This window comes from Pocillopora verrucosa, chromosome 7 (genome assembly GCF_036669915.1).
Source record: "Pocillopora verrucosa isolate sample1 chromosome 7, ASM3666991v2, whole genome shotgun sequence".
Classification (NCBI taxonomy): Eukaryota; Metazoa; Cnidaria; class Anthozoa; order Scleractinia; family Pocilloporidae; genus Pocillopora; species Pocillopora verrucosa.
Genome location: NC_089318.1, coordinates 19,395,561 through 19,408,489, shown reverse-complemented (window position 1 = coordinate 19,408,489; position 12,929 = coordinate 19,395,561). Strand labels below are relative to the sequence as shown.

General features: G+C 37.2%; 1 protein-coding gene across 4 annotated transcripts in view; it reads right to left on the bottom strand.

Moving 5' to 3' along the window:
* LOC131785137 (calpain-9) overlaps positions 1 to 12,929 on the bottom strand; it is a 32,156-nt gene that overhangs the window by 5,631 nt on the left and 13,596 nt on the right. For 2 of the 4 annotated variants that reach the window (XM_066169775.1, XM_066169776.1), the window contains exons 6-12: positions 6,250 to 6,338; positions 5,291 to 5,368; positions 4,338 to 4,526; positions 3,549 to 3,684; positions 3,195 to 3,412; positions 1,820 to 1,871; positions 243 to 323 (exon numbers count right to left, since the gene is read on the bottom strand). In XM_066169775.1, coding sequence (XP_066025872.1) covers positions 243 to 323; positions 1,820 to 1,871; positions 3,195 to 3,412; positions 3,549 to 3,684; positions 4,338 to 4,526; positions 5,291 to 5,368; positions 6,250 to 6,338 — 843 coding nt within the window. Of the gene's footprint in view, positions 1 to 242; positions 324 to 1,819; positions 1,872 to 3,194; positions 3,413 to 3,548; positions 3,685 to 4,337; positions 4,527 to 5,290; positions 5,369 to 6,249; positions 6,339 to 6,565; positions 6,647 to 7,706; positions 7,891 to 8,415; positions 8,766 to 10,494; positions 10,658 to 10,881; positions 11,022 to 12,929 lie in introns of those variants that run through there. The other 2 variants (XM_059101980.2, XM_066169777.1) reach the window with 2 other exon arrangements.

Sequence of the window (12,929 nt, the reverse complement as noted above, 5' to 3'; positions counted from 1 at the left end):
AGATAAACGTTTTTCAGGTGATTACTTTTTTACTCTAGCTGGAACATCCGAGTTCACTCCCAAGATTAGAGAGTGAATTCTCTCAAATGATCAAAATACATTCTTCTATAGGCTTGGCATAAGAAGTTGGTGTTAAATCTGAGAAAAAAAATCATTAGTTGACAATTTTATTAATTCTCACTACCTCTGTGTTTAACAGTAAGTTGGAATTTTAAAGAGAATTTAAAAATCGATCAACATACAACTCCAGCAAGCTTCTTGAACAGCTGCTTAAATGAAGCATCCGCTGCGTCGCTGTCCTCACTAGATTGGCTTGATCTATACTGTAAGGAAAACAATAATAATAATGATAATAAGAAAAACTGCGAGATTCTGACAAAAAGCGACTAGTGTAAAAATAACTTTTAGTATATTCCTAACTAAGGCAAAAAAAAAACTGATTTTCCTTGATAATTTCATCAATGCAGTGAACTTATCTCTGATAGGTAAATTTTCGCAATGTAATTACTTCATTTCTTGTTTCCACGAGTGTGTTAATGTACACCTCATTATCTACAATGATTGAAGCTGAATATCTTTTTGCTGAAAAGATCAAACTGTACCCTAGTACTCACAGTATTTTCTGATACGTATTTTACACCTTTTTCAGGAATATTTGCCGAGTGAAAGAAAAAATCAAAGTATAATCAGTGAACTTAACAAGTGCAGTTACAGCAAAAAACAAATTGTTAAACTAATATCAATAAAATATCAAGTAAGCTTTCCCACGAAAACATGATATCTTCACACGTGAAGATAACATGTGATCTTCACATGTTATCTTCATTCGTGAAAGATCTTTGTTGCTTTGATTTCAAATAAAAATCGCACCTTTCCATGTGATGTCAAAAATTCTAAAGGCCATTATTTTAGGATTAAAACCCTTTACGACATAGTAAGAGAACCGTAAGAGAAACGTATTTCGTTCACGCTTTACAGGCCGTGCACTTCTTCCATGTTTTAGTCGTGACACGATCTACTTTAGTGACACGTTGTTCTACTTTACAAAATATACATATATATATTTAACCCTTTATCTCCCAGAGTTGATTAACATAAAACTTCTCCCAACAATATCCATACATTCTTCAGCAAACAAGTAAAGAGAATTTCAAATTTATCAGGTAGAAGCTGGTATCTTGATTTAGCACCAAGTTCTCAGAACTAATTTACAAGGAAATGTGTCGCAGCTACAGGGGAGAATTACCAATGAGATCTTGGGAGTTAGAGGGTTAAGTGAAATGATTAAGTATTTCATTGGTGTTTATTTTAAGTTTTGAAAGGGTGTTTACATTCGCTCACTCGTGAAATATTTTTCAACACGAGAAGAGAAATTTCCCCAAGCGGCCATTTAATATACTCTATGTATTCACAAGGGCCAATCAGAAGAAGGAAAATACTTTAAGAGCCAATGAATGTCGATAGTAATTCGGGATAACTTTGGTTTTGCTTTACCTCACTCCGTGATTGGTCTAGAAAACTCACACCATTCTCTCAACCAATCAGACGCAAACTACAACCAATCGTGACACGTCACTCGCGTTTTCCCGCGCTTTTGGCAGTTTGTGTGTTTTGACTTCCTTTTCTCGTTGGCTAATGTTGATGTTAACCGTTTCTTGATACTGTGACACACTTAACTAAAAACTAACCTAACCTGGCCTCTATACATTACACCAAGGTTTGTATCAAGCACATAAAAATCACTTAAAGTATTCTATATCGTGAAACGATGGTTTGATGATGAAAGCATTGAAAACGTAAGCAAACGTAAGGCACTTACTTTAGCTTGGCGTTCAGCCCTGGACTGAATGGATGTACTCACGTCAACTTTTCTGAAATATGACAAAAAATGAACCCACTATGGTCAAGTCTAACAAGGTGTTCTATACCCTAACTGTTTTAATCCTTAAGCTCTCAAGATCTGATAGTTAATTATCCCCTCTAGTTGCTACACATTTCGTTATAAAGCAGTTACAAGAACTTGGTGTTAGATCAAGATAACAACTTCTACCTGATAAGTTTGAGTATTCTCATTGCCTGTTTGCTAGATAATGTATGGATAATATAGGAAGAAGTTTCTGGTGAATCAGCTCTGGGACTTAAAGCGTTAGACGGAAGAAGATGAAAAAGTGACGACTTCATTTCCTGGAAAGACCTGATCGTTAATTTGACGACCTGTGCTTAAAGGTTATGTGATAAGCTTTTACATTTTAAGCCTTGGTGTTTCTAATCTTAACCCTTTATACCCTAAAATCAGTGTGCATATTCTCTACACTGTTCTAAAATCATTTCCAAAGGTACTGATGCGGAGAATTTGTTTAACAATCAGGAGTTTCTTTGCTTGGCCATCATTTCCTTTATTCCCATGACATGATGTGGGATTCAGTGGTGATTTTGTGAGGAGAAATTAGATGCTAGTCACTCAGAGGGTTTATTCAAAGTGAATAAAAATTTGCACACAGCTTTATCAAAAGAAGAAGATTGTACTTAAGCTAAAAAAAACTATGACTTCAAAAGGGAGAGCACTAAAGAAGAGGCATTTTCCATTACCACTACCAATTTTCATTACATTGCTGTAACTCTGTGTCACTAGAGCTCATTTTAACTGAGTAAAACTAAAATCAAAGTAATCAGAATGGCTAGTCGGAGGAAAGGAAAATATCACAACTAGCCAATGAGGATTAACCCTTTAACTCCCATGAGCGACCAAGACAGAATTTCTCCTTACTACATCTATACAATATCATGCACACAAGTGATGGTGATTGAGAAAAATATCAATTATGGGATTTCTAATTGATGCGATACCAAATTATCCAAACTAACATGATGAGAATTATTTAGCAGACAGTAAGGAGAATTACTATTAAGATCTTGGGAGTTAAAGGGTTAAAACGTGAAAGTACACAGATTGACCAAAGCTTGGAAAACAAGGGTGATGAAGTTGTGATTGGTTTTTTTGGTTTTGAATTTGATTGGTTGCATAGAGATGGCATAACTGATCACAAAGCACAGGAATAAAAAACCCAATGTAAACTACAGTTACTTTCCGCATTCCATTGAAAATTTCTCTAAACAATTGACCTACGAATTCCACACGTTACAATAAGAAAGCAAAGAGCATATTAGTGAGCACAAAGCAAAGAGCGACATACCCTGTCTTGACAGGTTTTTCAGAGTAGATTCGTACAATAAATTCACCAGTGTGGTTGGGCTCAAACGTGGTTGGAATAATAATATAAGAGCCAGGATCAAGTGTATACCGTCCAGTCACTTCACGGCTGTTGATAAATACTGGAGACCTGGCCGTGGAGGCATGGTAAGCAAAGAAGTTTCGATCAGCTCTTCCACCTTTCAAATCCTCATCTGTGACCTGATACAATGAAAACAACAAAATATGATATTTACATGTATGTATTCACAGTGGCTCCTCCATCACTACATGGTCAAAAGTTAATTGATAGAGTCTATATTTCATTTATTTAGTTGACTAATTTCAACACACTGACCTTGTAAATGGAGAAGCCAATAGTCAACATGGGCTTTCCTTCCTCTGCCTTCAATTTGCGACGCTTGGTCTGCATAAGTGCCACAGTCAAGGAGCATTTATCATCTGCATCATCATCAGTATCTTCTAGATCAACCCTTGATTAGAGTGGAAAGGAGGATCAATATCAGTATATGAGCAACTGCTTACCTACCCCTCCCCTAAACCAAAATTAAGCCTGACCTGTCATCAGTTGACTGTTGTGAGGTTAGGGGAGGGGTAGGTGTGCAGTTGGTCAGATACTGAAATTGATCCAGAACATATATAGGATTATAAAGAATGACTGAAAACTACCTTGAGGATATCACCTCTTGAGATTTTAATCTGGGGATTTAACCCTTTACATCAGTATTTAAGTTAGCCATGTTTTTCTCAACACAATTCCCAGAGTACTTACCAGGACAATTTGTCTAAAAATCAAGAGCTTCAGGAGTAATGTATCATTTCTTCAATTTTCCTGATGTTAATATTTGATTCATGGTTATACTGTTGGGGGAAATTAGATGCTCATCACTCTAGCCAGTAAAGTAACAAACCCCTCTACATAATGAGTGCTTTATTTCGATTCATCATTTATCATTATTGATTGTTTTATCATTTTCCTGTAATTTAACCAAAAATAAGTGTTTGGTTGACCAGGATCCTTAAAACGTTTTCACATCAAATGTAAAACTACATCTGAAAATAACAAAAACAATGAGTGAATTCAGAATATTCTGAACATGTATGTCTTTGAAAAAAAAATCTTTACCTGAACTGAGGATTCTGGGCAAATGTATTCAGAAAGTTGCGACAACCACCGGCAGAGGAACCGCGAATCCAAGCACCTTTTTCTACCCTTCCTTCCCAACCATGGTCCCCACCCCCTTTAGCACTGTCTGGGCCCAAGTGGCAAATTTCCAGTTTGTGAAAATATGTGGTGAAATCATCAAAAGACATCCTGTATAGAAGAGAGAAAGTGACACAACAAATACGAGGTTAGGTTTGAAACAAGAGCCCCATCCAGCAGAACTTATCCCTGTTTCTGTAGCATGAAGTGATAGATGCTTGTCCATCACAGGTTATTTCACCCATTGATGCAAAAATATACATGCACCACAAAAAAGTAATTTGAGTGCTGGAGTTGTGATATTGTTGGTTCACACGTTCTCAGTGTTAAAAGCTGAGAATGACCAACTTATCTGTCTCCATTCATTCCTAATTTTTCTAGACACTTCTGACTCAAGCATTAATAAAATTAAATTTGCTTGTTTTTCTTTTATTATCATTAATTACTTTTTACTGGTCCTAGAGAGCTTCATGGAGAGCGTTTTTTATTCATTTTTTTTGGAGTGAAAGAATTGTTCCTTTAAATGATCTCTTGGCTTTTTCAGCTCACCAATCTTGGAAAACATTTTTTTTTTGAGCAATGCACCCAATCCCAGCTCAACCATATCCCTCCCACATCCAGCCAGCCATCCATCCATCCATCCATCCAGATCCTACAGCTTTCCTTGTAAATCAGTTACGAGAATTTGGTGTTAGATCAAGATACAGGTAGCTTCTACCTGATGACTTTGAGTATTCTCACTATCTGTTTGCTTTATAATGTTCAGATATTGATGGGAGAAGTTACATGTTGATCACCTCTGAGAATTCAAGGATTAAAGCTCTTGGATTCATAATTAAGCAATCCACTGAAAGTTTCAAACATCAATAACTTACCAAAATTCACCATCATCTGCAAAACTCAGCTTCATCTCCCTTTTTTCTGATTCAGACAGCCCTCTCCACTCGCTGGATCTATAGGACAGAAATAAACAATTATATATCAATCACTCTAACCTTAAAATAAGGTATTGGCATCCACAAGAAGTAAATTATCCATTTACCTTTCTCCACCTCCAATCAAAGATTCTGCATTAAAAAATGCAAGATAATGCTAAATTCCCATAAAAAAACAAACTCCTCTGTTCACTCAAACCTGATTCACATGTAAATGTACCTGTATGATCACGTTTCTCTTAGAGTTCTCTGACACAAATACGATCCCTCTATCTTGTTTCCTCAAAAATTCCTTATTCCCTATTTCTACACTATACACTTCACTGTTGGTATTATAACTAACCAACTACACAATTACACATTCTTTATATAGAGGAGCATGACAGTGTAACAGTGCAAGACTGCTGACTCTTGCATGACAACACTACTCCCCTAACCTGAAAAATTAGCTCCTGATCACAGGTTACATCCCAACCAACTGATTTAATAAGTTACTTCCCAATTGAAGCTTAACCTATTTCCACTACCTCAATACCCCCCAGGGATTCTTTAGGAACATCACCAGGTTACACTGTTTTGTTAAAAGACTGACAAAAGCAACAGACTCTTAGGCTAAATAATTAACAAGTCTAACTTTCCAGAGTAAATCAGTGTCCTTTCTGTGAAGCTCTTCACTCAATTCACCCTCAATCAATTTACCCCTGAAAGCCAATCCCACCATATGGAAAAAAAACATGGCTTCTTTCCTCCTGAATCTCCTTTCTAAATCTCAACCTACTGCTGTTTGAGGCTCCTAAGTCACATCTCACTGGTCTATGTTACTACTTTGTTATTCTATCTCTGAGATTTTGGCAGCACTACGAGACACACACAGAAATTTGCAAAACAGGAGCACTTACTTATCACCCCAAGCTCCTTCCCATTCTCTCTCATTACCCCAGGGATTCCTCACACGGACCAACTTCGTTCCTCGACCACGATAATTAACCTGTACAGAACAGAAAAGGAATCATTTTCATTAATGACATTATAAGAAGTAAAACCAGGCAGCTTTGAGTGTTTCCAATTCTATCATCATAATAAATAAATAATAAATAATTTAATAGTCACAAAGTAATTTAATTCCCTTGGCAACAAGCTAGCATTGGTGATACATTTAAGTATACAGTTGTACAAGAATAACATGTCACAAGATTGTTGTTGAAGATGACTTACAGTGGTTGCTCCAGTCACAGAATATGCATGACCTTTGACCAATCCCAAGTCACCTTTAGCTTCTATCTGATTGGGTGCAGCCTATTAAGTAAAAAAAAAAATTAAAAAATTACTTTTAACATACTGTTGGTCTGACACACGTGAAAGAATGCTCAATGTTTACACTAACAAGCCACCTTGCATTTGAATCAGTAATTCATACATCAAAATGATGGCAATAAAATGGGAAATGGGTCTCACTGGTATGCATGATTTTAATTTAGGTACTTTCATAGTAAAGCACATAGTAAGAGGCATTATATACTGCTGGAAGGACATCACATGGGGAATAGTGTCACAAGGTTTTTCCTTGAGAGGGACTTTTTTCGCCTGTCACTGGCACAGGACAGGAAAAAAATCCAGAGTGGCTGTGAAAAACCCAACCACAGACCTTTGGGGACATGGGTACTCAGAATTTGTTCATTGTCCTTTGCTTATAAAAATTTGCTTCTATTTCTCTTTTACTCTGTTTACACACAAGAATTTTTCTCTTTGTTTGCAATCTTTCCCATCCCTCCCCTGTTGGGTGCAATCACTTGTTTGATCTCAACAGGTGTGTTTCTTCACACAGGCTTTTAGGGGCTTGAGCAATAATAAAGTGTTAAGCCTCTTAAAGAGAACATCTTTTCGAACTAAAGGCTTGATATCCTCTCAAAAAGAGACAGACTTGACGGTGATGAGATTGCTAAAGCACAATCCATAACTGAAATATTCAAGACAAAAGAAAGGATTCTAGTTTTAAGTCAGTGATGACACACCCTTCCTCCAAACATGCCATGATGTTCTCTGAAAAGAATAACACTTATCAAATCTAAGTTTTTTTAAATAAAAAAATTAGGTTTTTTTAACAACTAGTAGTAATCGGAGATTAGGGAAGTGCGTTCGGCATTTCAAAGGGGAAATATTGTTTTTTGGTTGCGCAACGAAATTGTGACGCCATTCAAAATGGCACTGAAAAGATGAACGGCTGGCCGATCGAATGAAAAAACATGGGTCAGCTTTCGCTTGCGTGCACAGGACACCTACGCGATCACAGGTAACCCAGGATATTAGGAAGCGTTCTTCCTTCGGCGAACGCAATTACTTAAATGATTATACTTACAGTTATGGAGCAGCCCATGAGATCACCCCGTCGTAAGCCCTTTTCAATGACTCGCCACAAGTCCTCCCTCTCACTTTCAGTCTTCATCTTCTTAAAATCAAAGTCTTCTCCCAGTCCACCAGTGAAGTCTTCCATAGCTTCAATTGTTTGACCTCCCTTGAGGGCTTCATACGAACCTTGTAACCTAAGGAAATATGTCAAAAGACATTACTGGAAAGTCTGTCAGAGACTCAATATACTCAACATATAAATTGATAACTAAGTTCTTCCTCAGTTACAGGAAATCTGTCAAATTAGTTAGATAGACTGGTGAAGCTTACAAAGTTACTTTACTTCAGGAATGGGACATTTTCCAAACTCTTTAAGCTGGCTTATTTAACAACAAATTTTAAATATGTGAGAAAATGAAGGCATCATGAAAAGGTCCATTAAGCCTGCAGGAATACCTGATCCTATACAAAGTCAGATCAGAATGAATATTCTCCTTACTGTAATCTATACATTTCCTAAAGTACTGATAAGGAGAATTTGTTTAACAATCAAAAGCTTCTTTAGTTACTGATCATTTTTTTCATTCTCCTAACCTCAATGTGTGATTGAGGAGGGACACTGTAAGGAGAAAATGAATGCTAGTCACTCTTAGGGTCAAAATGTGAAATGAGTTGACCAGAATTTTTTTTTTTTTACTTATGCAGAGAAGAACACCTACTTGGCATATGCTTTCTCCAACAAGGCACACCAAAACTCATTTTTCTCCTTGGAGTGCATGAACACCAGTTTCTTCCTGTATGTTGGCAGGCGATCATCGATGATAACTTCCTCCCAATGCCCATCTTGCCAAATATTGAACTGAAAAGCACCACAGTAACCAGGGCTGCCAAACTTGTCATATTTGTCCAATCGAATGACCTTGTTCATCAATCCCTCCTCTTGTGTTAGGGATGCAATGGCTGCTAGCAACCAACAATCTCCCAGCATGCCCTGATTGATATCAAGACGGGATGCTCCACCCACCACAAATTCTGCCTTTTCGCTTGATTGCTGGGCGTCCAACAGTTCCTTTGAAAAGAAAATTAAAAGTTCATAAATTTGAAGAAAATGCACTCACTGAAGCCATAATACAACCACTACCAAATATAAATTCCATTAAGCTTATTCCAGATACATCAGGGTTGTGATATTTCAGTACCACACTGGTATTTGTTGAATATTTAACAAATTGAGTTGGGCAGAGCCAATTTTTGCATACTTTAATCAAGTGCCTATTCATGAGAATAGGCTATTATTGCTGCCCAGTGTCTGCATAGAAAGGTTTCAGGGGCTCATATTAGTACCAATATGCTTAATTGAGAGCCATATGGTTCAGGTGAAAGTCCAATAAACCTTTCAACTCCAAGGAGTGACCAACATCTAATTTCTCCTTACAAAGTCCCCCACTGCATCATACATAAAGGTCACATGAATAATGAAAATGATCACCAACTAAAGCAGCTCTTGATTGTTAAACAAACTCTCCTTCTTCGCACTTCAGGAAATGTATAGAGAACACAGTGTAGAGAATATGCATACTGATGTTAGGGTGTAAAGGGTTAACCATTGTGACTTACTTTTGATTGAAAACAAATGAGGTTGACAAGGCTTTTGAAGGTTAAATTTTCAAGACTGATCTTTTAATTCCTTCTATTATTCAAAAAATCACATTTCAGATGTTCCAAAACCTAAGTATCTAGAAGATTTCCCTTCTCTTGTTGCGTGAAAGATTATACTATTTGGATCTAAAAACTAAAGGCACCAAATGAAATCGATACGAAGTCTTCTTCGAGCAAGTAATCGGATGATGCACTATCTCACAACTGAACAACAAAGAATGCACAAAGAAGTTTTTTTTTTTTCAGAAACACACAAAGGATTTTTATGATGATAAATTGTCAATTCAAGTTACAAACAAAACATGCAAATCGCACGTTGATGGAATTTTACTCGTGGTAATTAGCATTTTTCCTTGCTCTAGGGAAGAGAATCGTAATGGGAACAATAGGTGGCAATGATTCAAACTCCGGGAGATTGGCATTTAACAACACATGTTGCTTCACGAGCGTTAATGAGCCTCACAAAAAGTGAGGTTGCCAAAAGAATCCCTTAGTAGATGGAGTACGAGAATTGCCTTCTTCATGTAAATTCTCTGATGAAAAATTAACTGTGAATATTGCTATCACAAGCTAAGTGTTCCAGAGCATTCTCTACAGAAGTTCACTTAACATGCTTTGCTTAAATAGCTGATCAATTCAACTGGAATGTTTTGTTTCGTCTGAAATATTTTTTTTTTCGTTGCAGGTCGATGCCGACTTTTCTCTCTTGGGATCCAAATGACGCCATTTTAAGTATGCGAAATAATTGTCACCAAAATTCAAAAGAGCTCCGCCGACCACAGAAAATTATTATTCTTTACATACATTTAACTTTTATGAAATGAATGGCGTGCGAATATATTTAATATAAATGTTTCCTGAGTTACAGAGAGAAAAGCTATGGGAAACCTTGAGCTAGCTGAATACCCAGCAGAATTTGAAGACGAGATTTTAAAAGAACGTTAAGAGCAAAATCACCGCGAGTCACGCTGTAAATATCATTGGTATTGAAGAAGTCATACGAGCCCTTCACTACAATATAGTAAAGCTTCCCCGATAAAAATAAACTTGTTGTGACAAACAAGAGTTTTAACACTCTCCAGAACCAAATAAAACCATAGATACTGTGATAAGAAGTAAAACAATGTTTGCCATCGTACCTGAGGTCGAAGCCATTCGAACGACTGACCACCAGGTAACACTCGCTTCTTGAAGACTTTGCTGTCGATCGCAGGAAACTCTGGATCTTCAAAAAGAGTGCCGCTCTGCCTGCACCGACGCTTGATCTGCTCAAGATCTTCGTACCACTGTTTGTAAGGCATCCTGTAACGAAAAGTGCACAATCGAGGTAATACCTGAACTTAAGCGCACAAATGTAAATGTTCTCGAACGAACGATCACTCGTATGTTCCGTATGTAATGAACAACGCCTTCATGAAGCGACTCATCCAGTCACGTATTCACGTATATCCGTTTGTGCTTTTCGCAACATGACAGCCATGGCGTAGTCTTAGCTCGAGTACAAAGTAGCAAAAAGATCACAATACCTGTTTGATGGAGTTGCTACAGATCAAAACTAAGCTGATATATCGCTTTAAACTATGCAGTAACCCAAACACAAGTCCGCCCTTTTCCAGCCGCAGGAAAAGTATCTTGCGCATGCACTGAAGCACAAAGGAATTTTTTTTTTGTGGCCCCTCCTTGGTGGCGCGTATCCTTCCAATTACAATATGGTAATTTTTAAAACAGGATAAATGCTCTCCCAATAAACAGTCATAGAGAGTGCTAGAGCATGCCAATTTACGGTAATGTGTGTCGTTTTTCGATTGTAATAGCCACCCGTAAAAAAATTGCGTTTTTATAACTGCGGCAAACGGTAGTTATCAGTCTCGCTATTAGTATTTGTTTTCAGTATAATTGTCTCCTCAATTAGGTGTAAAGGCTCCTATCGGATGTTCGCTCATGTAGTTACAGGGAGAAAACGCTTGGTGTTTTACCTCTTCGTTGCTTTACAACGAAAAATTACGACTTTCAATCCTTAAAACTACACGGTTTCTTGGGCCATCACGCGGTATTTGTGAGCGCTCACAAACTAAGAAGAAAATTTAGACTCAACAAAGACACTGTGTAGACGTTGACAAACACTATCAAGAGGTCACGGTCATATATTTTTTTTATAGTGGTTCCTTTCAAAATAGACAAACCACAAACTTATACAATCACCATGCGATTGGTATAAAAATAAATAATCTCGCACGAGTGATTTACATCGGACAAATTTAGCTGCAGAAGTAAGTTATTTTTCCTGATCAGCGACGCGTGCAAACTGTTTCAAATATAGACATTTAATATATTCAGGGTGCGTTCGCCAGAGCTGTCACGCATTCCTTTCCAAGGGGCCTTGCAGTAGTGCGTGACAAGATCTCTTGAAAGGATTGCGTAGGCGGTTGCCACAGCCTAGTCAGATTATTCCAAATATTTGACACTGAGCACGCAAACCTAGCTCTCGAATGTGCTTCAATACTACATAATTGTTGAGGTAAATTTTAATTCTCTGTACTAATCCTCTGTCTAGACGTTTCCAGGCGCGAAAAGAAGTGGGCGTGACAGAGGAGGGATCTGTGCCTTTCGATAAGAGTAACTCGGGGGAGGTTTGGGAACGAACAACCACCCAAAGTGTGGCGTTGTAGTTGTGTTCTCCCGTTGTAGTTATGTCCTCAAACCTAATAACCAATAAAATGCAGTTTTATTTCTTCCAATGAAAGTGCGTTGTGATCGTGTCTTCTGTGTGTCACTTCCCAACTAGAGGAGAGAAGCAATGCAAAACACTTTCACACACACACACACACTTTATTATTTCACACTCTTTACGGAAAAAATACCTTACCGGTAAAAAAACATGATTTACAATGATATAGAAAAAATACAAACAGAAATGAACTAGAAGAAAGAATATTTAATCGTGTACAATGACCAAAGTAGCCAATGAGCTTTCGAGTTGGCCACTGCCATGTGTTGATATGAGTTGGGGTTGACCGCCAGTTAAGTATAATTTAAATTAATAGTTACATTAAAGACGATATTGTTATCGTAAGAGAAGAAAGACATACATAAATGCAGGTAGGATAAAAGGAAAACTCTATATTGTGAAGCATTATCTTATATAGCTAAAAGTTAAACTATGGTCAGTTTTGAGTACTCAACAAGAATCTTTTATACGGCTTTTTGAATAGCATGTATGGAAAACGTTTAAATTCAGGTGGTACAGATTCCCAGATTTTTATTGCAGAGAATTTAAATGTAGACCTACCATAGTTAGTGCGTACTGATGGCTTAAAGAAGTTTTGATTTGCAACATACCTGGTATTATACGAGTGAATCTTTGATGTAAGTGTGAGAATACTCAGTAGTACAGTTGGAGTGTTACTTTTGTCATTCTTAAGTTTATATGTAAAAAGTGACACTTTTAGTCTGTAAATATTACAAGTTTCAAGATTCCAAGAAGATTATAATAGGGGTTGACATGTTCTCTGCCATGAGCAAAGACCATGCTTCGTATACATCTATTCTGCTCAGTGCAGATTTTATTTGATCT